A 27,135-nucleotide genomic window follows, 5' to 3' on the forward strand; every position below is an offset into this window, starting at 1 on the left:
ACTCATCTCTGTGGACACACAGAACGCGCACACAATAATTAGTGTGTGGGTTTGAAGGTTAAACAGGCCTCCCAAAGGACCTGGAGTGATTAGAAAAGACTTATTGTGTGCTTTGGAACCTTCCCACCATCCTGAGGCTGTCGTATCTCATAGATACAAATCTGTTAAGTGAACAAGAAAAGGCAGCATGTTGAAAAAAGTACGCAACTTAACTTGGGCACGCTGTACGAACTAACCTTCATGTGTGGGATGTCATTGTCCACACAAATGAGCTGTACAAGAGCTTTTTACTGACAAACCAAAAAGGGAATGCACATGGCTTATTATTAACCACTAATGCACTCCCTTGGAGAGATGAGTAGTGAGGATATTAAACTGTGACATACAAACAAAATATATTTTAATCAGGGTTATAAATTAATCACATAACACGAAATCCACTAAATTGATGTTTTGTTGTACTGTGCTTGTATTGCTCTTCTTCATCTACTACAGTATAATATTTAGCGTGTTTAGTTTGTGTTTGTTTTTTGCTGAATATGGGATTGGACATCCTTTTCATATTTATACTATAAATTGTACAGTGGGGAGAATTCCCCTGTCGTATGTACCTAGTGAAACATTAAAGAGAGGCTAATTTAAACATGATGTTAGCTCATGTAGAGGCTGAACAGCTCTGTAGAAGATGCCATTGGATGATAAATTATGAAGCAGCACGGGATCCTGTACAGGAACAGCTGAGTTATTCATTATGCAAATATGCCAAATGGAATCAAATTGTCTGGACCCACCAAGTATCCAATGGGATCTGACATGGGTTAGGAAACGTGTAATTTCTTAGATGTGCCTGCCATTTTTAGCAGCAGTGAGAATCTGAGAAATCCCACTGAGATGTTCTACTAATTTAACAGTTTAGAATTTGGTTATTTTTTGGACAACATTAAAGATGGCAGCTAGCAGTTTGGGTCAAATGTCTTTGTCACATTTGCAGCTCTAGGTTGTGTCACCAGTGGTCTGGTCTATGGCCTCTGGCTTCAACACTCTCCTACTACCCAGTTACTTCTTATGTAAATCTCAGCTGTGGAGTTAATAAACATGGTAATGTATGCATGTGGGCCCCACTCCCAGAGGGGAGTCCCGCAGTGACATACGCTACCTGAAATGAGTTATGGCACAAATAAAATGGCCCCTTAGGCCTCACAGTTGGATGGCAACACACTGGAGTCTGTGTCAGCGTGGCAAGGTGGCCATTTTGCCTGCTGGCAGCTGGCCACATCCCCAGACGGATGAAGACATATAAATCACAAAGGCACCCAAGTCCAAAAATTAGAGAGATTACTTTATAGAGAAAAGAAAGTCACAAATCCAACTCTAAAAAACACAAACATCCCCATCCAGCTGTCTGTGTGTGTGTGTGTTTTTTTTTTTGTCCTTTCGGCTTATCCCATGAGTTCAGTCGCCACAGTGGATCATTGTGCGCCGGTCCCGGGGATCAAACCACTGCCAGACACAGGAGGGGTGGGGGAGTCAATGTCCAGAGCCTTTTCCAGGTAAGATGAACTATAGGGGTGGCTGTAGCTCAGTTGGTAAGGCCACACGGTCCACTGTGACAACCCTGAACTCACAGGATAACCGAAGGACATAAAAATTTAATAAAATTGGATAAACTGATATACTCAAACTTGTGCATGTTCAGGTCAGACCTGCAGTTTTAGAGGCTGACAAGTGAAACCTGATCACTTCAGGAGAAGAGAGAGACACTTTTAAATGAATTGTAAAATTAAACTATAAGGAAAATAACTGGATAAATGTTTTTAGAAAATCATTTGTCATCGAATGGAAACGTCACTGCAGTACATGTTGAGATGAAAGAAGAGGAGCTGCTCCAGATGATCTGACACTAAAATCACGCACAGTAAAACATGGTCGCAGCCCATGATTAATAAAACTAATCGAAAAAATTGGATTGGTTGGAATCGAACTCACAAATCTGGCATTAAAGCACCGCACTCCGGTAGAGTGATGGACGAGGGTTCATATGTCTGTAGGTAAATGTATCGATTTATCTGTTAAAGACATGTTGCAGTGGTCTATAATCCAAATATCAAATGTTCCCTTCAAAATAATTTTGCAGTTTGGTTGCTTGTGAACCTTTTATGAGACAGGGTGACTGAACGTGTATGAAATAGTAAATTTTTAAAACAAATTTTCGCTAGGAGGTTGCTAATGTATCCACAGACGGTAGGATTCAGCACTGTGGACTGATGACGAGGACGACACTTTGCGACGCCTGGTGGCTAAAAAGGCGAGCTGCAGGTTGGATTTAATGAGCATTTTTCTGTATTAAACACACTGCATTGCTGATGGAACGCTACCAGTAGGTTACCACGAACATACCGCACAGAAAAAACTCCTGACACTTTCAAGGGCTACATCTGTACACACACACACACACACACACATATATAAATTTACTACATCTTCACAACAGACTTATTTAGGGACATAATCATTGCTTGTGGTATTTTTATGTAAAGGATCGGTCAACATATCTTATAAGCCCCTTAGATTTCTGATCTTTTCCTGTTTTTATTTGCAGTTTTTTTCTTTGGATTACAAACCTTACATTCAAGATTTCATTTGTTTTATACTGCATTGTTGACACAGAATGATTTGATAGTTAATGTGGTTTGACCAGTCATTGTGTTATAAAAGTAACCTTCCATGCTTAAAGAAAAAGAAATGGCTCAAATACACCCACAAGCAATAAAATGTTAGCTGCCAAACTAGCTTCCAAGATTAATATCATCAAAGAGAGCAAAACACTTGATGTTTGGGGACAACTTGACTGTGATTGGCCAGGGGGTAGGAATTATTTCTATTCAACTCATGGCCAACGGTTGTGGCATGGTGGCATATCGGTTATTTCTAAATGAATACCCCTAGCTAGATGCCAGCTGGTTTCTGCTGTAACTAGACTGCTGCTTCTTGTGCTGTAAACGGTTGACTAAAATTGTGCCAACACATTTGGGTAAAAGTTTCAAAAAAAAAAAAAAAAAATGCCAACATGAAGATTCAATTGAAAAAAAAAAAATCATTTTTAATCATTATATAATTATGAGTCACGTGGTTACAGAACATAACATCTTCCATTTCATGTTGTATTTTTTTGGCCTGTTTTACATTTTCATTGCAGTCATTTACTGCCACTTCCTGAATCTCCAAGTCCACAGATGTCTCTACACTTGTGCCATACTATCTAGGCAAGACCCCAATTTCCCATGATGCACTCATCCTTTCCTTTGTTATGCCTAAGCACCAACTAAGTGTAAGATTCAGCCTGGAAACAGATTCTGTTTGGTAAAACGACATATTGCACATGCTGGTCTTTCAGCAGTTTCACTATGGAGGGGAAAAGGCAGCCAGAACTAGGCAAGCCTATCCAAATACACACAGTAGGAATGCATATGTCACCACAAATTGTGCTGAACAGCACACACCACTCTCTACTCACTACTTATGTATGAAAATATGCAGCAGACATAAGAAAGCATCCACGTGTTAAAAAAAAGCATGTGTACTCAAACGGAAATGATACAGAAGCTTTTCCTGTGAGTGACACTGATGAGCTCCCTGGCACTGCTCATCAGTGTTACTTCTTCTGCTGCCACTCCAAAGGGGAGGAGGGCTGATTCATTCTGTTGTCCTCTTTGTTCACACAGGAGCTATATTATCGTCTTTTAAAGGATAATGATGTCACACAGAGACATGGGAAGAAGTCAAACTGAATGCACACCTTAATAAATAAAAACATGAATGGGACCGAATAGGAAATTCTGTAGTAGCTGCAAGGAAGCAATTCAAGTTGACTGTAACTATAGCTTCTATTCACCTCATTTACACATTTCACTGCTTTCTAATGGCTTTACTGGATATGAAAAATTATTTAGCAAACCTTTGAAATAACGTATGTGTTCCACAGCTGCCTATCTCTTGGCCTAGGAAATGTTAACACGTTTGACATTTCAGTATGTCAATTTTTATTTCTTATAATAATGATGGGTATTATTCCTAAAATAGCAGGAATTATGGTCAAAGTGGTATTAGAGATCTATTACCACCCCGAAAGGAAATTAGATTCTTAAACTGTTTCAGTACACAATGCACACAAATTGTATTTTAAATAGAAGAATGTGGTTATTTGTAATATTGTGTGCAAGTAAAAATAACTCTCTCTCGCCCCACAGCACACACTGCCAATGCATTATACTATAATTTGTATATCAGCAGGTTTACTTCTATACTACTCATTCCAAAGTATTCTTAGCAAAAATAATCTAATTCAACTCTTAACTTAGTAGCATCCCGATATGGTGTCATGCAGTGAGGCCTTATGTATTCTCATTATTTGAATCCATGCATTTAAATCTACTCTGCAAAAAAAAAAAAAAAAAGCCCCAATATATTTCTAAAAAAATATTTTTTTTCAAAGATATTTTGTATTAGAAAAGTAATCTAATTTTAGTAAAAGCTATTTAACCTGTCTCAATTAGATGTCCCAGCTACTGAGCTACTTTTAACAAGTAACAAGTTACAATAATGGTTTGCATAGTATCACAGCAGAGGAATGAGATTGTTTTTGTTCCCTTAAGAATAAGAGCACTTACATGATTTCTACATTTAGAAAATCTTATGAAATGCCACCAGTTAGGTATGTTCATCTATTTGTATTGGAAATAACTGTGTTTTGCCAGAATCTACATCACTGAGATCCCCTAATTCATTTTAAATAGGCCTAGGTGACCAAAACATTATACTGTGTTTTTTCATGCACTCCCGTCAAACTTCACCACCCACTATGACCTCAATAATAAAGACATGGAAGAAATGCTCTGATTGCAGATTCGCTGAATAAAAAAATATCACAGAAGTGAAAAGATAATGAAGCTATGCAGCCAGAAACAATGGCAGCATTCAAGTAGTCAAGATATAACTTTTATGACAGCTATTCAATACTAGGGTGTTGTTTTTTCTTTTTGAAAGTACCGATACAGATACTGCACTAATGTTAGATAACAAAAAATGTATTGAAAAGATACCATCTGATTTGCTGACTTGCAAAAAAACAGTACAACTACGTCAATTAAATGTAGATCTTTACTTCACCAATGTAAAAATTGCTGGATTGACACTGACAAAAAACTAATATTTGATTAATAAAGACCTTTAAACCACTGTAGTGTGAAAGCCTATTGACCAGTCTTTGATACACTGCGGTGGATTATTGAACCTCTCTGCTCCTATGAATAACTCAAATGCGTAAACAGGAAAAAAAAAAAAAAAACTGCTAGAATCAGTGTAATGCCTTGTGGTCTGTTTAGCCTTAGGGGTAATCATGAAAAATTAGTTAGATGTACTTTTACGTTAGGTCTGTTGCCTAAAAGTGGTTAAAATTAGAATTGTATTCCAGTTCTACGGGGCAAAGGAGGCTGTTTATCCAAAATTAGTCCCTATGGCACTTGCCTTGTGTCACTGTTGACTGTTTTAGTCTTTGCAGAATAAAAGTTTTTAGTGTGTGCTGCAGTTACTGTCGAGGGGGAGGAAAAGAGCTCCCACCTCTGTAGAATAATTAGTGTTCCTCTAAATCAACAACGAAACTGCGTCTGAATGAAGACAAGCATGTAGGAGCTCTGTGATAACACATAACAGGAACATCCATTTGATTTACAAAATTTGGCTGTCACAGGGCTATAAGTTACCTTTTACCATGTATCTTGTACTATGGTCCCCACAGTTCTCAAAAACAAAGTTGATCCCTAGGTTGATAAATTCTTAGCCATGGTTCATATAGTATGGTCAACCTTCCATGGCACTTATACACATTTAAAAGTTTTAAATTAAAATAAGAATTACAATGTTTTTATAGTCTCAAATTAAACTGAAACAATTCCAGTTTCTTGTAAATCTTCCAATTTCCAGAACAGTTATTTTAACTAAAAACTATTTGAAGTGGAAGAAGAAATAAAACCAAAAGCCAAAAACAAAATCTAGAAACTATAATAAACAAAACCATCCAAAAAAACCATTTAATATCACTGTAATCAAAAACACTGTATGTTGTAGTACAAGATTAGATTTTCTCTGGGGACAATTTAATAAAATGTTCCGAATTAGCATATTTGCAACTTTGCGATTTTGTACATATCCTAATTGTATCACTGTGCTATACGTATACTAGTGAAATTAAAGTATTTAGGATATACTATATAAAATACTTAATGCTAAATTATTATTCTGGTCATCATATAAAAGGGTCATTCAACCCAGACATGGTCCACACTAGATTTTGGTACATAATTTAAACATGTATTGTTTGGCACTGCCTCATATTAGGAGCAGCGTATTGACTGTTCTTGGATTTGTTAATTTAATATACCATACTGAGTTTAATAAAGCAATTTCTTTAACACAGACACACACACACACACACACACACACACACACACACACAGCACTCAGGAGGGTGCAGTAGAGAGAGAAGACTCTAGTAATGTATGTGAGAATAACAGAACAATTGTCTTTCCTCTAGCAGCCCCTAAAAGGCTGTCATAACAACAAGTTTAAGAGCAAACTCTGCACTGTGTACTGACAGCAGCATTAGCAGCTACATCAGGGAGATGGCTTGGTTATGAAATGAAATGAGGATAGAATAGTCATACATATCCACTACTGCTTTATTTGTTCTTTTTTCTGCAGCCTACAATGCACACATATGCTTCTATCTTCAGTTACTGGTTAGACAAACCTGATCCTGTCATAAACCAGATTCCAAATCAAACAACAACATGGCAAAACCTAAAGAAATTCAAATCTAAATGATTTAAATAAATATAAATATCTTGTATCTGACACTTTATCAAGTTTCTCAGAAACACTGCTAGGAAAAATACCTGTAAAGTGTAGGTTTACAGTTTTAGACAGTAGAAAAATAAAACGTGAAAGATTGTGAAAGATTTATGTATATACAGTAATCAACATAGATGGTAGATGATAAAGACTTTAATTATTTACAAGTAACAACCGTATAGAATGCATTTGCACTAACCCGTTAACATTATATCAGAGACGCAGTCTTACCTCCTTGCCAAGGTCTTCTCTGATGACCTGCTGGATCTCCTCCATGCTGCTCTGAGGGGCTCGGCTGTGGAGCACCTTCAGGGTGGATGTGTATTCCTCAGGCAGCAGGTAGTCCAGAGCACCGAGGTGCTGACCCACCTTGATGAAGGTACCCCGGTTGGCACAGCATAAATCTCGAAGACGCTCTGCTGATCTTCGATGCACCTTCAGGTTTTATAAACAGAGACAACACGATAACAAAGTGTCTTAAAATAATAAAAAAAAAGCCTGCAAAGGTTAATAAACCCAAATGGATTTTTCTCTTGAAAGCATGAGTGCACGTACCAAATATCATGGCATTTCTAACATGCAACATTGACATTCTGATTTGATGGAGCCAAACATCATCTATGCAAAGGTGCATTTTCATGGGACTTCAAGTTTCAATTTAATGTGCTGGCTCTCAAGACTGTCATCAGACCTCTGAAGGAAAATGACAGCACTGATTATCTGCAGAACCAGCTTTGAACCCTTTTGTGTATTGTTCTGGTAAACTAATAGCAGAGGGAAAAGATAAGGATGAATGTGTGTAGTACAATATGGAAAATAGAGTTCATACTGTCTATAGTGACCCTTTTATTTTATTTCTTTACTCTATATCATATCAATTTTAGTGGCTCATAAGTATCTAGAGAGTTGGGTGCTTTGTTCCTTGGCAAGATGTGTGTTATTTCCTCTTGAATGTATTTACAAGAAAACAAATTAAAGGTTTAGAGTTAATTGTAAGTGTTGCATTTACTGTGTAACCTGTTGTTAACTGTCAATATATACAAGTCCAAAGAGCTGTCACTGCCAAGGAAGTAAGCAATAATTAGGATGAAAAAAAATTCCATTATAAAAGAGAGAGAGAGTATAAGGACTACAAAGAGAGAGCGAGATTAGAAAAATTGTATGTTTAGCCAAATCAACTATTTGGAACAATTTTAAAAATAAAAAAGGCACCAAAGTTGGGAAGCCTATGATTAAAATGACTGTATTTGCCATACAGCTCATCCGATATTTTAAACCAAATTAAAGCTGCCAGTCTACATTTTACCCACATAGTGATTGTTTCATGTCAAATCCATTGTGGTATATACCCAAAATGAGGGAAACTGTGTCACTTTTGCAATATATATGTAGATCTGAAAGTACATATTTGATTAACTTATCTGGACTGTAGAATTGAACAACTTTTATGCAAACGCTTTACATTAGTCAGTTAATTATTATAAATTCTAAGATTAAATTCCTCTGGTAAATGGTTGTTAAATTGCAATAGACATGATCACAGGAAGATAAATATTAAATATTATAAAAATAGTGTTATTGTCTATATATATATATATATAGGGATTGAGTATGGTGTGTTAGTTTGTGGTCTGTGTGTGGTGGTGGTGGTGATGGTGGTGGTGGTGGGCCTGTCCCGTCTGTCCCATTTAAACCAGCTGGAAGTGATAATGCTTACAGAGGGTTGCTCTCCTGAGACCAGTGCAAATAAAAAGCCGTGAAATTAGCTCCCCTTAACCTCTGTAACCCCACTACACACACCAAGAATACAACTCAGCATGCCTGCACGGACTCACACACACACACACACACACACACACACACACACACAATGATCCCATAGGACTATTTGACATGAGTGTCATCTGGGCAATGATGACAAAGCGATTGACAGAAACAAGTCACCAGAATTTCCCAGATGAGCCTTTCTGCTTAAAAATACATTGGGAACCCTTTTTCTAAAAACAATCACTCACGCCGTCACTCCTCTAGAAAGCCCCCTCTTTATCTGTTTGTACGGAAGACTAATAGTAGAATTATGTTTTGGTCAATTAAAAACATACATATTAAGATGGATATTTATACAAATTAAATGTTTGGATTAACGTTAATCATGAAATTCCAAATACTAAATTCCAACTTCCTATCATACAACATAATCGGTGTTGCTGTTTAACACAAGTCTGCTGTGCATATCGTAACCGTAACATTTGCTTAAGAATAAGTATACATGTAAAATTTCTTTAAAATTGTAATCCTCCCAGCCTGATCAGCAAATCAGTTATTTCAAGACAACAGCCTCTGATTTCAGACAGCCCAATTACCTGAAGTCGTGTTAGAGAAATTTCTGGCAGAAATGTGTTTGGGAGCTAATTTTTTTCTGTGCTGATCAGAATGAAAATCTGGCATCAGGTTGCCCACGGCTTGTAGCCTAATCATGAGATTCATCATCCCTCCTTCCTCTCTCCTCTCCTCCAGTAATCAGTGCGCTTTGTCTGATGGGGGCGGACTCACAGCTTGAAGATGACATCACCATGGCAATTCCGCTCGCTGACAGCCTGAGGGGGAACTCTGCTCTTGGATAGGCTGATGCTGGCCACCACCCACTATCTCCACACATGAGGCAGCCAATCAAATGGACCGTGAGCGGATTAGACACGTGTTAATTTGTGGTACAACACAGAGACACGGGAGCTGTGTGCAGAATGCCTTTCGGTCTCACTACACTCATCCTCTTCACACAAGTTGGCAAAGACAGTAAATAAATGGCTATGGGCTAGTGTGCAATGGTTGCAAGAGGGTGAGTGAGCAAGGGAGGGAAGGGTGGGAGGAGTGGGAAAAAAGAAAACAGGAGAAAAGGCATGAAGGTAGAAAAGAAGGACCCTTAAAGTGATGTTATTATATTAATAAAAACTGGATCAACTGTTTACCTGCAGCAGTTTCTTCCTGTTAGTCTTTATGCAAAAAATGGCAGTTTACAGATCAGCTGTGTCAACATTAACTATTAAAAAGAATCAACAGCAGGCCTCCATCTATGAGTGTTAAGCTTTTGGAATCAATGTTTTATTTCATATTTTTACTCCAATTTAATTCAGAGAAAATTAGTATACTAGATCTGAAATGCTGCAGGAGTCAGTTGTCTATGATGAGGCTAATCATCAAAGGTACCAGCACAAAAACACACTCAGCAAAGCTTTGTAAAGGGAAGAGGGCTGGAACTAAAATGGACATAGACACAGTGTCACCCCCTACTCTCTTTATTTTCCCCTCTGAGTACAGGTTGGTGACACTGGGGACAGACAAGTTTTTGTCTATAGAAATCCTCTCTGTAAGTAAGTTTAGGTAGAGTCAGTGGGAGTATTCTTTTACTTCATCAATGTGTCACTATGCTTTCATAGGAACATGGAGGGATCACAGTGGAATTATGGGTTATAACATTTGAGACGGCAGGACATTGAAGTTAGGTGTTAGCTGTTTGACAGTCTGACAAAGACAGCAGCTGTGTCATGAAAATATTCTTATACTAGAATGTTCATATAAAAAGGAAGATGACAAATCGTTGTTTGCTTGCTTTTGTTACTTTAATGACTCTTGTTACACACTGTTCAACATGCAGAATTAGCTGTAAAGAAACAAACAGAGGTCGGACTGGGACCAAGAATACAGGAAACGCTGCAAAAAGTAGGGTCAGATGTCCCCTAACTCTGTGTACAGAGTAGCAGTGTATACTAGTTTCCCCAAGTATATTTCTGTTGGAGAACCAATTTCTCTGCCATGTATATGCATAACCAGGTTTCTAATTGTCTTTTTCCAGCTGCCCAGGTGCCTAACCAAAGGCTGCAGACAGGAATATGCAGCTGAGTGAATAAAAGGTCAGATTGTCAGACAGTTAACTGGGTGGCGCCTTAGGCCCGAGAGATAATTATTGTCCAAATAAGTCACTTTCCCCTGCAGATTTTTAAATCGGACTGTTGTGGATAAGCTGTAGGTGTCTTTCCTTTCTCTGCCCACACACAAGAGAGAGAGAGAGAGAGAGAGAGAGAGAGAGAGAGAGAGAGAGAGAGAGAGAGAGAGAGAGAGAGAGAGAGAGAGAGAGAGAGACAGTAAAAATCTAAAACTAATAGTAAGAGGCGTTTGTGGCACATAGCCCCAGCTCAGGTTTTCCAGAGGATTATTGTTGGTATACAACCCAAAATTATAGACAACATACCATAAAAAGACGATGTTGGTGCTAGGTAGGTAGGTAGGCTATTTAAGCGGTAATACATTTCTACATTTCTTATTGAACGCAACTGATAGCAAACTTGATAAGCAGCACAAAGGCATTGGACCAGCAAAGACATATACAGCTATATTATGATATGGCTCTAGTGGCACTCTGTGGGAAAGCAACGGGTTCCAGAAAGGTTCACAAGATGAAACAACTTAGAACTGAAATGGTGGTAACACCCACCCAACTAGCACCTACTGTGCATTGGTCCAAAAGAGGTATCAGTCTTCTATTTGTATGAGATAGAAATGAAGAAATAATAAAACAATGGAGCCTATTTAAAAAGAAAAATAAATGTAAAGGAAGTGTAAAGATCATAAATAGAACAAACAAATGTGTTTCCAACTTTTTAAAATCTGGCTAGAATGCATTTCAGTTCATTCTAGCCAGAGGTGGATTGAGGATTCAGATTCCAATCTTCTATGAAGGCTTCTTAAATGCATTTCCACTTTGAGTATGTATAGCAGTCATATCTGCCCAAGATGCAGTGACTTAGTGTGAAGGTTATCTTCATAACTTTTCAAAGCTGGCTGTTTTGAATTGTATTTCTCTGTCTCACATTTTAAAAAAATGTTTTCTTCCGTTTTTCATTGTAGCCCAACCTGTTTATTTCTTAGAGAATGTCTGTGTGTACAGTATGTTGTTTGTTCTGATATTCAGGAGGGTGGAGTTAGTGCTGCTGCTGCTGTGTGGGGTTTGCAACCCTAAACAGAGAACAATCGGTTATGATAATGGATGCTTCTGAATCTTTAAATTTAAGGCTTCTTACCTATTTAAGTGGAGAATGTGGGAATTATATTCAGACTGCTATGGGACATTCAAATCTATTGCCAAAGCTTAAATCAGAAGGAACTTGCCAATTTACACAATTCAGTATACTTAAGTATGAAACACATCCTACTTAGATTTGTTATCAAATGATAAAGACTGTTTTAAGGGGTTCTTGATCTTTTTGTTTCTTTGGAACTCTCATTACATTTGTAATTAAAGCATTGGTCCTGGTGTCAATCCCCTGTAGTGTAGGTCAGTGGACAGCCTTCCAGTGTCATTAAGCACAGATGGCAAATTGTTTTCTATAAATCACTCGTCCCTCCCTTTGTGTCTCCAATTGTGTCCAAGTGCTGCAGGGAGAAGCAAGGCCATGAAGACAGCAAATTCCACACAATGGTTCAATCAATTCCTCATCGCAGACAGAGCATGAGCTCTACCAAAGTGCTAATAAAATACATTTTAATTTTTTTAATTATATTGTTATATTGCTGTCGTTTTTTGTTTTGCTTTTTGTTCTGTATTATTTATAAATAATACAGTTGACACTACCACTGCCGACCGGCCACATGCAGTTGGATTTCAGCGTTGGCAGATAAAACGGTCACTCCTACTAGTAGTTGTGGCTCTGAGATCTGTGCTGGCACATGAAAAATTTAACAGAAGCTGCACCTCAAAATTTGGGCCGGCGAAAATGCTCAGTGACTACTAAGTTTGAAAAACTATTAGCCACAGTGGCTGGTGAGCAAAAAAAGTTACTGCCAAGCCATCAAGAGCAAGTAAGAAATTCCAAGAATGTCTGGCTGCACACAAAGATGATGGACTAACATCTTCAGCAAGAAGTAGTCAGTAGTTGTTCATTAGTTATATATTTCTGTAGAAGGTGGACCTTGAGGGAAAGATAATTAGGGTTAGGTAATGGGAACAAGTGGTTAGGATTAGAGAAAGCCATTGGTCTAGGTGATAAACTACGCAAACAGGCTAAACAGACAAATGCCTGGAAAAACGTAACATTCTGCTAAGCTTAAAAGTCTATCATCTTGTTGGCACAGTGAGCGTTGTTTGCAGTGGTCTTCATTTTTGAGTGACTTGTAATTGTTTCTCTTGTTTACAGTGGTGATTGCAAGATGCTGTCTCCATGTATTTTCAATGTTAAGTTATGCAAAACTAAATTTAGAGTCCCTGTTTTGGGCAAAATGTAATTGATTTATTTTAATTCGTTAGATAACTGATATTCAGCAGTATTCATCTTTTATGTGTTATTGTTTATCAGAAGTCAAAGGTGTGCTTGTGTGTGTGTGTGTGTGTGTGTGTGTGTGTGTGTACTTGCAGCTGGACAGCAGGAACAGTCCTATACTATAAGCCTAGCTGCAGTAATTGATTTCTCCTGCCACACCAGACCTAAATGACTGGAATTAGTGGACTATGAACAAGGCTTATTTATTATTGGGATGCTCATGATTAACTTGTTACTCAGCTCACTGAAGCCCATTTAGCTGTCTATCAAGGGGGGAGGGGTACATTTAAGCCTGCAAAGTCAATAGGCCTTGTTACACCAGCAAAGCCATTCATGAGAAATCTGTGAGCATTTAATAAAATGATAAACAATGTATGGTATTAAAATAGACTGAAGCTCAACTTTGGCACCTCTGTTGTTCCATGTGTTACATGTGCCACTTATTTTAACTCAGCCCAACAGCAACATAACAAGGTGGGGGAAATACAAGCTATTTCTGTCTCTTACAGCCCAGTGTAGATGTAAGCCTTTACTGTGCTTCTGTGATGGGGCTGTATTTTCTCACGGTGATATGAGAGGTAGAGAATGAATATGTGACTTAATGTCAAATGTGATAAAAAAATAATAATAAAGAGATCAAAGACAGAGAAGTGGTGGTGTTAGGGGGTAATTTTTTTACTAGGAGCCACAGTTAATTTCTCGCTCTGCATTTTATGTCATGCTTCAGTAATTGTGCCTCTTTGCCACATAAACCTTAGAAACACTCTCCAATATGAAGCCAGTAGATACTGTATAGATCAGCGGGAACTACACTCACCATATTATATACAGCATAAAATACAGTTCTTAAGAATTGGTTAACATTTTGCCACTGATTTAGGATTTAATTTTCCTAATCGATAGCTGGCCACAGTATAGTCTTTTTCTCCATAGTAAAACCAGTTTTTAAACAAAATACCAATAAATTAGTTAATTAGAAATCTAAAGAACAGTCATGTAGCAGATGCATTTTTTCAAAGCGAATTACAAGTAAGTAGCAGACAATGGAGGCAACTTTGGGGTTCAGTATCTTGCCCTGGGTCAAAGTTTTTCCGAACATAAAATGTGAAGAAGCATTAATTCAATTCAATTCAACTTTATTTATATAGCGCCAATTTACAACAAAGTCATCTCAAGGCACTTTACAGAATAAAGTCCCGACTACACAAGTATGTAGAAGTAACCCAACAAATCCCCCTTGAGCAAGCCCTAGGCAACAGTGGAGAGGAAAAACTCCCTTTAATGGGAGAAACCTCCAGCAGAACCAGGCTCAGGGTGGGCGGCCATCTGCCTTGACCGGTTGGGGTGAGTGGAAAGTGGAGAAAGAAAAGAAAAGAGCAACGAAAAGCAACAACAAAACAACAACAAAAAGCAACAACAACAAAAAAAAGCAACAACAAAGCATTGTACAGGTTGTAGGACACAGAATTAATGGCATACAGTGGTGACAAATAAATGTATAGAGAAAAGCTAGTTAGGGTTGAGTGAGGATTATTAACTATAAGCTTTATCAAAAAGGAAAGTTTTAAGCCTAGTCTTAAAAGTAGAGAGGGTGTCTGCTCCCCGAATTTGGATTGGAAGCTGGTTCCACAGGAGAGGAGCTTGATAGCTAAAGGCTCTGCCTCCCATTCTACTTTTGCAAACTCTGGGAACCACAAGTAGGCAAGTATTTTGGGATCGAAGTGGTCTAATCGGGCGATACAGGACTATGAGATCTTTTAAATATGATGGAGCTTGACCATTAAGAGCTTTGTATGTAAGAAGCAGGGTTTTGAACTCTATTCTAAATTTTATGGGAAGCCAATGAAGAGAAGCTAGTGAAGGTGAAATATGATCTCTCTTTCCTAATCCAGTCAGCACTCTTGCTGCAGCATTTTGGATTAATTGAAGGCTTTTTAGAGAGTTATTAGGACACCCCAGAAGTAGGGAATTACAGTAGTCCAACCTAGAAGTAACAAACGCATGGACCAGTTTTTCGGCATCACTTTGAGACAGGATGCTTCTAATTTTAGCAATGTTCCGTAGGTGGAAGAAGGCTGTTCTAGAGATTTGTCTTATATGTGACGTAAACGCCAAATCTTGGTCAAAGATAACTCCAAGGTTCCTCACTGTAGTACTAGAGGCCAAAGTTATGTCATCTAAAGTAACTATATTGTTAGACAGCATATTTCTCATGTTTTTAGGCCCAAAGAGGATGATTTCAGTTTTGTCTGAATTTAGAAGTAGGAAATTGTAGGACGTCCAGGTCTTTATGTCTTTTAGACATGCTTCAAGTTTGACTAATTGGTTAGTATCTTCTGGTTTCACAGATAAATAGAGCTGGGTATCATCTGCATAGCAGTGGAAGTTTATGGAATGTTTCCTAATAATTTTGCCTAAAGGTGACATGTACAGATTAAAAAGTATTGGTCCTAACACAGAGCCCTGTGGAACTCCATAGCTGACTTTGGTGCATAAAGAAGAGTCATCATTAACATGAACAAGTTGGAATCTGTCTGAGAGATAAGACTTAAACCAATCTAATGTGGTTCCTTTAATCCCAAATCCATGTTCTAGTCTCTGTAATAAAATGTTGTGGTCAATGATGTCAAATGCGGCACTAAGGTCTAGTAAGACGAGTACAGACACAAGTCCATTATCTGAAGCCAGGAGAAGATCATTGGAGACTTTTACCAGTGCTGTTTCTGTACTGTGATGAGCTCTATATCCTGACTGAAAGTCTTCATACAAATTATTCCTGTAAAGGTGATCACATAATTGTTTTGCAACTACTTTTTCAAGGATTTTAGAAATAAACGGGAGATTTGATATTGGTCTATAGTTGGCTAAATCACCTGGATCAAGACAAGGTTTTTTAAGTAATGGTTTGATTACAGCAACTTTATAGGCCTTTGGTACATAGCCAGTTTCTAAAGATAGGTTAATCAAATCTTATATGAAAGTGTCTATTAAAAGGTAGAACAGCTTTAAGCAATTTGGTTGGAACAGGGTCTAAAAGACATGTTGTTAGTTTTGAGGAGGCGATAGTTGAACTTAGCTCAGTGAGATCTATGAGTGTAAAGCAGTCTAAGATGGATTGGGGCCTTATTGAGGATTCTAGAGCTGTTGTACATGAAGATTTAGCCGTAATATTTGTAGGGAGGATCTGGTGAATCTTTTCCCTAATGGCTACAATTTTACTAGTAAAGAAAGTCATAAAGTCATTGCTGCTCAGAGTTAAGGGAATACTAGGCTCAGCAGAACTATGGCTCTTAGTCAGCCTGGCTACAGTGCTGAACAGAAACCGGGGGTTGTTCTTGTTTTCCTCTATTAATGCGGAATAATATGCTGTTCTGGCATCACGGAGAGCTTTTTTGTATGTTTTTAAACTGTTACAAAAATTAAAATAGCCAAACATGTATGTCACTGTCAATGCTTCGGCTTTTTTACAGTAAATGCCTGCGTTCAAATAAAGGAACACGTTGCAAGTGATTAGTAATAAAAAAAAAATCTATATTAAAAATGTAAAATGCAATAAAAACTTTAATTTATTTATTTTTTACCTTCACTCAATGTAATTTTGTGTGACGTGAAATAAAACAATCCCCCAATTTTGGTTGGTTGAAAATACCTGTACTATTTTCTACACTGCCTGGCCAAAAAGTCACCAAGTGAATTTAACTAAGCAAATAGGTAAGAGCCTTCAGTTGGGTAGCTGCAGTGATTAATATGTCTAAGCTTGCAACAAGTTATTCAAACCTTTACACAGTAGTCTGACTTTCCCATGAAGAATGAAAAATCTTGATGAAAATTTTATGCACCCCTAGATGGAAATATTTGTTGTGACATTGCATAACTTCAATTGAAATAATGCCACAGCAAATGCATGCCATAATCAAAGATAAAGCTATTCCAAAAAATATTAGAGTATGTGACCTTTGTTCCTAGCTATAAGTGAGCCATCATTAGACAAAGAAGGAAAACAAATGTATTAGAGATACAAAAAAACACAGATGTGGCCAAATCAACAATTTCTTTACACATTCTTCCAAAGAATGAACCAAGAAGCTCAGGAGAATGAAATAAGAATTCTTTCCCTGCTGAAAAAACAGTTAGCCAGATCAAAAACACCCTCAAGGAGGCAGACATATCTGTGACGTCAAAAATTGAGGCAACTCTTCACCAGAGTAAATAAAGAGGGTTTATAAGCATCTAAAACTGATTCAAGACTCAGGAACAACTTTATTTTCCCCAAAGGGCAACTGGAAGAACAGATTGTACTGCAAAATAACTACTATTAAATCATTAGAAAATTAGGATATTATTTCTAGTGTGTCTACATGCCACAGTAGGCAAATTAAATACTCCAGCTAGATAAAGTAGTAGTGTCTGTCTCAAGAGAATTACTCAATACAACATAAAGCTACACAAAATTAATGTGTCTCCCAAAATTTTAAGTAACCATCAGACGAAGAAATACAATGTGAGCAAGTCTGCTAAATGTTATACATTTATCACAAGCATCAAAGAACCCAAAGATATTTGATTTGCAATAATAACAAAAAGAAAATCCTCACAGCACTGATACAGGAAACATCCTGCTAGTGATTCATTGTTTTGCAAAAAGGAGAAATATTAGAATATGAAGTGATGATAGCATTTTAATGTGTGACTAGCCACCAAGGTGGTTTTTGATTTTAGGCACTCATCCACGTATACTGGAGAACAAACACCATTTTCAACATGATAGGGACATAGAAAATTGTGCTAAAGCTCAGCACAGTTACTCTTTCTGTGTCATATGTCACAGTGAACGTTACTAAAAGCAGGGCACCAGCACCTTTACAGTGGGTTTTTATTCAGCTCAGTGTAAACAGGCAAAGGCCTCTTATAGAAAGGACAGCTTGACACCAATACTGCTGAGTTTCTTTATTAAAAAGGCTACTGAGATCCAGTCAGGCCTGGAGAAAAGCAGGTTGACCACGATTACAGAGTCCATTGTAAAAGCAACAAGATAACATGATCTGAACTGAAGGATCTGCCAAGTGATGTCATCTGGAGGCATGTTTTTATTTTAATATAGTCAAAGAGAAGTTTAATGGCATTTATTTACATGTACTACACAATCTAGAACCAAAAGAATCAAGTTCAAAATCATTGTAGGCGTTATTTAATCTACGCATTTTGGAGATATGTTTTGGAGATTTGAATAAAGTTCATAACATGGTTAGTTAACTTAAAGTATACTCTATGTGTCTCTCACACACACAACAAGGACTGTATGTTTACAGTGCATCCAGACTTCACACTTAACTTTTTCCACATTTTGTTATGGTTAAGCCGTATTCCAAAATTGATTAAATTCTGTATTTTCCTCAAAATTCTACAAACAATACCCCATAATGACAACGTGAAAGACGTTTGTTCAAAATCTGCATGAGAAACCACATGTACGTGGTTCATCGCCTCTGCCATGACACTCTGGTGGATCCTGTTTCCACTAATCATCCTTGTAATGTTTCCACAGTTGAGAGTCCATGTCAGAGCACAAACCAAGCCATGAAGTCAAAGGAATTGTCTGTAGACCTCCGACACAGGAGGCACAGATCTGGAGAAGGGTAGTGAAACATTTCTGAAGCATTTAAGGTCCCAATGAGCACAGTGACCTCCATCATCTGTAAAATAGAAGAAGTTTGAAACCACCAGAACTCTTCCTAGAGCAGACTGGCCGGCCAAACTGAGCGATCGAGAGAGGAGAGTCTTTAGTTAAGGGTCAGTTAAGTGACCAAGAACCCGACGGTCACTCTGAAAGAGCTCCAGTGTTTCTCTGTGGAGAGACAACCTTCCAGAAGAAGAATCATCTCTGCAGCACTCCACCATTTAGGCCTGTATGGTAGAGTGGCCAGACAGAAACCACTCCTCATTACAGCCCCTCTGAAGGTCTCTGGTTTGATAAAAAAAAAAAAAAAAAAAAATAGATCTCTTTGACCTTAATGCCAAGTGTTATGTCTGGAGGAAACCAGGCAACGCTCACCACCTGGCCAATACCATTCAAACAGTAAAGCATGGTGGTGGCAGCATCATGCTGTGGGGATGTTTTTCAGCGGAAGGAACTGGGAGACTTGTCAGGATCGAGGGAAGATGAATGCAATGTACGGAGACATTCTTGATGAAAACCTGTTCCAGAGTGCTGTGTACCTGGCCCTGAGTGGCCCAGGCAGAGCCCAGATTTGAACCTGCATGAACATCTCTGGAGAGATCTGAAAATTGCTGTGCCCCAACACTCCCCATCCACCCTGATGGAGCATTAGAGGTACTGTAGAGATGAATGGGAGAAATTGCCCAAATGTGCCAAGCTTGTAGCATCATACTCAAAAAGACTTGATGCTGTAATTGGTGCTAAAGGTGCTTCAACGAAGTATTAAGCAAAGGGGGTAAGTGCTTATGTACATGTGATTAAACTTACAAAGATTTAAAAAAAATAAATAAATAAAACTTCTTTCACGTTGTCATTATGGGGCATTGTTTATAGAATTTTGAGGAAAATTATTAATTTAATTCATTTTGAAATAAGGCTGTAACATAACAAAATGTGGAAAAAGTTATGAACTGTGAATACTTTCTGGATGCGCTGTATGTCTGTATTTTGTATACAAAAATTGACTTATTACAAATTACATGGTTGATGTTGACATTGATTATGTTACCATTTCAGAACCATTATGAACCATGTCATGGTTCAGGACCAACCTTGAACTACCATTTCGATTGTACCTGACTTACAGCTTTGGCAACTAAAACCTATGCTTCTGCTGCCTGATTGAGCCAGACTTTGCTTTCAGTGAGAGGAAAATACAACAATAATCTGCCAGAAATTAAATATTTCTTGCTTTGTTTCTATCTGTTCTATATTGGACAGACAGTTATCTTTTATGTTGAACAATACTATAGTAGTGCACTACATGAACTGCAGGAGTCAGATGCTGAGCAAAAAAAATGTTACAATACAACCTGCTATGTGTTTTCGTTTTTTGACATACCATGTTTGAGTGGTCACGGCCTAAAAAACAAGTTCAAATCTTATGCTCTGAAGCCCTGTGCCAGCTGCTGTTTGACTGTGCCCCGGGTAGCACAGAGACAACAGCAGTGATGGAGAAATTGAGTATTTGTTCTGCTGCTAGAGATCAGCTTGTCAGCAATGATCTAACTACAGCAGGCAGCTGGGAAGCAAATGTTAAATGTTCCCTCCTTTCCATATCCCTCAAGGATTCTCCCGCCTCAGACTTGTTTAGCTGATAAGCTGCAGCCATGAGCTCATCAAGGTCAGCAGTTATCTAGCCCCACCCCAGTATTTACATAGCATGTCCCTCAGAAGAGCTGGAGATCAAGGAGTGGCGGTGGGCACTTATCTGAGTTGAGCACAATTCTACTGTGGGAGAATGCCAGTGCTTGCATGCGGACGGATGCAGGCAATGCTGGCATCTGCTGCTAGAAAGATGAAGTGCACCTCTGTCTGACAACATTAGGAGAATGGCACAGTTAGTGCAATTCAAAGCCCATTTAAGGCCAGGTTAGTGTTTACTACAGTTATAAATATATATACTTCACTACCACTACTATTTATTTTTATTTTTGTAATTACACAAGAAGATTCAAACTTAACCCCAAATAACATGACAGAGCACATTCAGCTAGTACAATGTTCCTTTATCATCACAAGCATGGTCAATAAGTGTATAACAAAAGGTTTAGTAAAATATTTAAAATTATATTAGTGCGAACATTTGCATCCCCCTCATTTCTGAGCTGCTTACTCAACTCTGCACTTTCCAACAAATAAAGGAGGAAACTATGGAGCTATCTCATGTCAACCACTTGGTCCTTACCACAAGCTTGTAACCATGACTTACGGTTAGAAGATAGGGTTGGAACTGATGAACTGAGAGCTTTACCTTTACCTCGGTGTCTTCTTTGTCTTTTTTATGCGGCCTCAATGGGTAGAGCAGCAGGATGGGATGTAGAAGTCCGCGTGATCAAATCCCGGCCTACCCACCGTGTCCCTGAGAGAAACAGCTCAGCTCTATCTCCCTGGGTGCCCCACGTGGTTGCTCACTGAACCCCCCCCCCCCTTCTGAATTTGAGGTACTCTTAACACTGCAAACCACCTTAATATATGTTGATGGTCATGGTCTGATAAAGACAACAGAATCAGCAAAAAGCAGAGTAAGTGTGATTTCTCCAGACTGGACACTCCCCTGACCCTGGATGCACCTTGAAATGTCGTACCAGATTTTAAAACTGACATTTGTTTCAAGACCGCAGAAAAAGTTGGACAAGTGAAAATTAAACTCAGCAGATATAGATAAGCAGTAGTACAGAACCTATTGGATCTTGCCCTTCATAGCTTTCAATGTTTTTAAGCGGCCTGAGCTGTGATTCCAGAACATCTGTAATGCTTCTCAGCTGTCCCTGAGTGGGCACCTAGCTACCTTACCTGTTCATGCACTCTGTGGGTAAGCGTGATACGAAATGAAAATATAGAACTCATTGTCGCAGTAGCTGATGCAGGGAAGATTTTTCCTCTGGTGAGAAGCCACTAATCACCCTCAGCAGAGCCTTTGATTTCCTTCCCCACAGCGCTTTCACATTACTATGACAACCTCAGACACATTCACTGTAATAGGGGTAAAATACAACTCTTTATCTATAACCTTGGGGTGGTGTTGAAAGATAATTTGCATGATACTGTGCAGATGTGCTGGATGAATCAGCATTTTGTTCTCCCTTTCATCTTAGTCATGAAAAGCCACCTTCAAAATGGCTGCTTTCCCAAAGCAGCTCTACGCTCCTGCCTTTTTCTCATGCAGCTGAGGAAGCAAGGGGATCATTAGACATCAGAATCTGTTTGTCCTCACTGTCACCATTTCATCGTCTTCCCTTCCTCCTCCCCCTTATCCTCCTCTTTTCACCCCATCCCCTAAAATAACCCTGTGACTTGTAGTGCACTCTCGTCTCCTCACGAAGCAGCTTTCAGACAACCTCTCAATTAAAGACTCAGTCTCTCTCTTTGTATGCCATCACAGCCTTTGCCCAAACTACTGAGCTCATACTGATGTTACTGAGGACATCATTTAACACACACGCCAAGTATTAGCATGAGTGCTAAACCTGTATTATGGGGAATGGGGATGATGTAGCATGTAAAAATTTAGTGGCTTTAGAAGCCAACCAACCTCACAAAATATATTAATGAAATAATGATTATTTTCTCCCTTAGCAATTATAGAAAGTCTCATAGACTTGTGGAGACTGAAAATTCACATTAAGGTTAAAAATGTTAAAACATGTATGAGTAATAAATGAGCTTTATATACAAATACAACAGGAGCCACTAGTGTATAGGAGCTGTTTGTGCTCCACAGAACAAATGCAAATCATCAAGGCTTATTAACAACATAGTAGTTACAGGAATGGCATTAAAGGAATAGATGAGTCACTGCATTAGTGTCCAGTGGTTACGTTTCCCCATCACCTATTTGTATGGCTTCTAATGACATGCCTTCATAGGAGTGGAGAGGGACAGAGGGAGAAAAAAAGACAGAGACAGTAGATGAATTGAGAAGTGCAAAATCAGTCCAGAGATAAGGGCCTATTTCCATGACCCAGTGCTCTGTCATGTTTTTGGCTTTGCCTGGACCGAATCATTTCTGACTCTCCATCCTGAGACTGGAGAGGCACAAAAAAGATAATGAGACCGATAGATGTGCTGTGACCTAACAACTAATAATAAGTTGTAATAATAATAATTTAATTAACAATGGTAATCACAGGGACACCGAAAGACTATAAGACCGTTAAAAAACATTATGGTAGATACAATTATTTTTCTGGTGAAGCCAAAAATATTTGTACAACAGCTGGCTAGATCACCATCAGGAAGGTAGGTATTACTATGTAAAAGAATCAAAAGAACATACCAGAGTAAAAAGGAAGGGTTTACCAGAAGATGTAAAGCCTTAAAAACAGGAAAACCAGCAAACATAAAGGCTTTCTGAGCAAAGACCAATTTTCAGAAAAATTTAAGATTTAAAAAGTATGTAGACAGGACTGAGATACTTATAATCCATATACCTCATCTGTAAAAAATTATAGAGGCAATGTTTTAGCATAGGCCTGTTGGCTGCCAAAAGAATTGTTTCCTGGTATGTCTTGCACAGCCAAGGAAAGAAGTAGAATATTCTGCTATGACCAATCCAATCACCTAACCTAAATACTATTGAGCTGCATTTCACTTGCTGAAGGCAAGTTGCAGAGGAGTTTAATGTAGTGTAGAATCACAGTGTGTTCCAAAGGTTGAGAGAAATCACAGCAGACTTAGCTAGTGTAGCTGCAGAGGACAAAAAGCTGTCAATCTATTCTCTCATTGCTGGCCATGTTCCTCTGCTCATTTGGCAGACTTAGAGTGCTCCCATGCTTGTTCTGCGATACACCCTAATTGGCTGTAAATGGCCCCTCGGTTCACTCAGGGCAGCCTTTGATGAGCCTGGAAGACTGGCTGCTTAAGTGGCTTTTGAGTGAAGCTCTTCATGAGAGTCTGAAAGCAGCTCGGCTGCTCCGTGGAGAGAACACAGGGTCACGCTAACAGGACGACAAGGAAGATGAGATGCAGAAACAAGAGCTCATTAACTGTGCAGTCAAATGTGCCTGTACAGGAGACACAGACATGACAACTTCATCTGACACATACTGACAAATACATGGCAGCATCCTTCTCATATAAACAATGCCCAAATAATCAGGCCTGGACATTGTCCAGAGTCTATCTGTAACATATGTGGCACACAACAGGAGATAATACAGAAATCACCTCTATTTATTTAATTAATACTGAGCTAAAGAATGTCACCCTTATAGAACTCTAGCTTTGATTTTACGCCGACACCAGCACACTGGTATCAGCCTGCTTTGAAAAGAATAAAGGTGGTTAAACAGTGAGGTGCTTTTATTAGTTTTACACATTACAACTTGATTAGGATTCAAATTAGATGTATATGTCTTATAATTGCTGTTTCAACTCCACTAACCCCCGATACTGGCATGGGTCATTTACACAGGTACAGTCCTAAAGGCAGCATGAAATAACCCAAAATACCTGATATTACCTCTAGAGGTGGCTCAAAGGAGGGCCAACTCTGACCCCCCATGCCGGTATTGTCATTTACTAGCAGAGCAGTGACGCAATGTTAAGGCGCAGTAACCCTGCCTTGAATAGGCATTGGGTAAGGGGCTTGTGTCTGAAGCATTGCACTGGAAAGTCTCTGTTTGCTTTAGGGAAAGAGTGGCACCTGGGTAGAGTGTGCAGGATGAATGGCATAACATGGTGGCTGTTGCTCAGTGGGTTAAGCAGTTGTGCACGAAACTCTGAGTCAATGATTTGATTTCCACTTTTATGTTTTTTACAGTTTATCAGCAGTGTCCTAAACTACATGAAGTATCCCACTTTTCTATCCATGCAGTAAAGCCATAAGGTCTATACACACACACACCCACACACCCAGGTGGATACAAAACTAACCCTGGCTTTCTGGGATCTGGAATGTTGGTATTTTATTTTGAAACTATGATGTCTAAAGCTATTAAACGTGACTGCTACCGGTAAGATATGATTTTGGCCTGTGGGCTGTTTTAGGAATATGATACCAATTTGTTATTTTTTCGCATGTTAAGTAAAGAAAATATTGTTGAACTTCATCTAATCCCCAGTAAAACACCAAACATTCTAGTTGCTAAAATGTTAAATACACAACTTATTACAGAATGGTTAGGCCTTGGTCACACATCGCTCGGTTAGTGTAACATCTAACCGGTCACCATAGCATCAATTATACTGTATGTTAAGAACTGCAAAAAGTGTTTTGTCCTGACTGTTAGTGACCACAAACATTACACTGCAGGAAACAGAAGCACCATAAAGACACTAAACAAGTGTGGAGTTGCTGTACTGTTGCCTCACCTCTATGACTTCATAATAATTAGGAGGCAAGCCTCCACTCTGTATTAAATCAGCGTCATGCATTAATTCTAATCAGCATGTGTAGCCAGGCTTGTCCAGCAGGGCTCAGGGGGCTGTACAGAGTGTCTGTGCTTGTGTGTTTGTGTGTGTGTCACAAACTCAAGGCTAGCCATGCTGAACCATGCTCTTCAAGGGTCACTGCTGCTCTCTTGCTGCAGCAGGGCTCTCTGTGCACCTTTTGTTGAAGCAGGTGGTCTGTGACCTTTCTAGCAGTAGTCTCCTGAGTGAGCCTGACTGAGCTGTGGCCTTTTAATAAACGCCAGCACAAATTGGTCCGTGCATATCAGCAGGCATTTCCTGTTTTTACCTTTGTCTTATGAGTGAGATTTACCCTACAAATACGATACTGTCATCATGTATTTGAATACAATGAATGCATATGTTGAAACAGCAAAGAATGAGCAACTTGTCTCCTCAGTCCCCAGACATTTGCAGACTGTTATAAAGAGGGGATGCCACACAGTGGGAAACATGGCCTTGTCCCAACTTTTTTGAGTTGTGTTGATGCCATGAAATTTAAAATCAACTTATTTTTCTCTGAAAATTATACATTTCCTCAGTTTAAACATTTGATATGTCATCTATGTTGTATTCTGAATAAAATATAAGTTTATGAGATTTGTAAATTATTGCATTCCTTTTTATTCACAATTTGCACAGTGTGCCAACTGTTTTGGAATCGGGTTTGTATTTAATTGTCACTTTTTCTCTTTGATTTGACAGAAAAGTTGCAAGTACAGAAGGTAGCATGATTCATATCACTCAGTGTACTGAATGTCTGACTGTACTACTGAAGAAAGCCACACTGAGCGATCTGACAGACCCCAAGAGAAGCACAAACATATTTCAGGTATAAAGCACAATGGTGGAACCTTTCTGGAGCTTGCTCCATCCACTATCTATAACTGCTGTTATCTACCCTACTCTGTAGGGTGTAGGGGCTCGGGGGTGGGGGGTGGGTGCTGGTGCCTATCCCAGCTGACACAGGTCGCCAGTCTATCTCAGAGCCATCACAGAGAGACATACGCATACAGACAACCATTCAAACTCACATTCGCACATTCGCGGAAAGAGTTGTCAATAGCCTGGATTAACACACGCAAAACAAACATTGCATGCAAATAAAAAAATACATTAATTGAATTATCGTTTTTCATTGTTTATATATACAGTTAATATATTATGGACGGTGTGTTTTTTGTTTCTTTACACCAATAGAAAATAATTTTTATATTCCACTGCACTGAAGAAGAAAAAAATATCATTTAGTGCAGGGTGTGTAGGAAGCTGAAGATTATGTGCCTGTCTTGTATTGAAGTAACATAAGAATAAAATTTCAAAAAACACTAAAAAAGATGGGAGAGCATGTGCTATAAACATATAAACACGCATATTTAAAAATGCTTATATTATATCCTGAAGGTTTATCAGCGGAGTTTTAAGACGGGACAAATGTCTTTTGCAGTACCGGTAGTTAATGGAGATTAGAGTGGTGTGTTTTTGCCCAAACAATGTTACCACAAATCAAGTATAGCTAAAAAAAAGTTAATAAACAAGACATGTTTGATATTTATGAGTCAAGTCTGAGCTTGTCGGGAGCATTAAGATCGATCCAGAAACCCCTTTATATTAAAAGGATCATTCGGAACGATAAATTGTTCTCAGCTTTGAGTTGGGGGCTCAAGGCTGGCTGATAGATGTAATAGGCGAATTGGGCTCAAAATCAGACTGATTATACTGTAGTGTGTCTCCAGCTTTAAAATCGCTCTTTGTTCAGTCCAGCACACACAAGGGACCACTGAATGGTTGCAGTTGCTCAACGAC

General features: G+C 38.7%; 1 protein-coding gene across 6 annotated transcripts in view; it reads right to left on the bottom strand.

Annotated features, from left to right (window-relative positions):
* adck1 (aarF domain containing kinase 1) overlaps nucleotides 1–27,135 on the bottom strand; it is a 60,958-nt gene that overhangs the window by 31,654 nt on the left and 2,169 nt on the right. For all 6 annotated transcript variants that reach the window (XM_067480275.1, XM_067480276.1, XM_067480274.1 and 3 more), the window contains one exon: nucleotides 7,138–7,341. In XM_067480275.1, coding sequence (XP_067336376.1) covers nucleotides 7,138–7,341 — 204 coding nt within the window. The remainder of the gene's footprint in view (nucleotides 1–7,137; nucleotides 7,342–27,135) is intronic.

The sequence above is a fragment of the Channa argus genome, chromosome 16, assembly GCF_033026475.1.
Source record: "Channa argus isolate prfri chromosome 16, Channa argus male v1.0, whole genome shotgun sequence".
Lineage (NCBI taxonomy): Eukaryota > Metazoa > Chordata > Actinopteri > Anabantiformes > Channidae > Channa > Channa argus.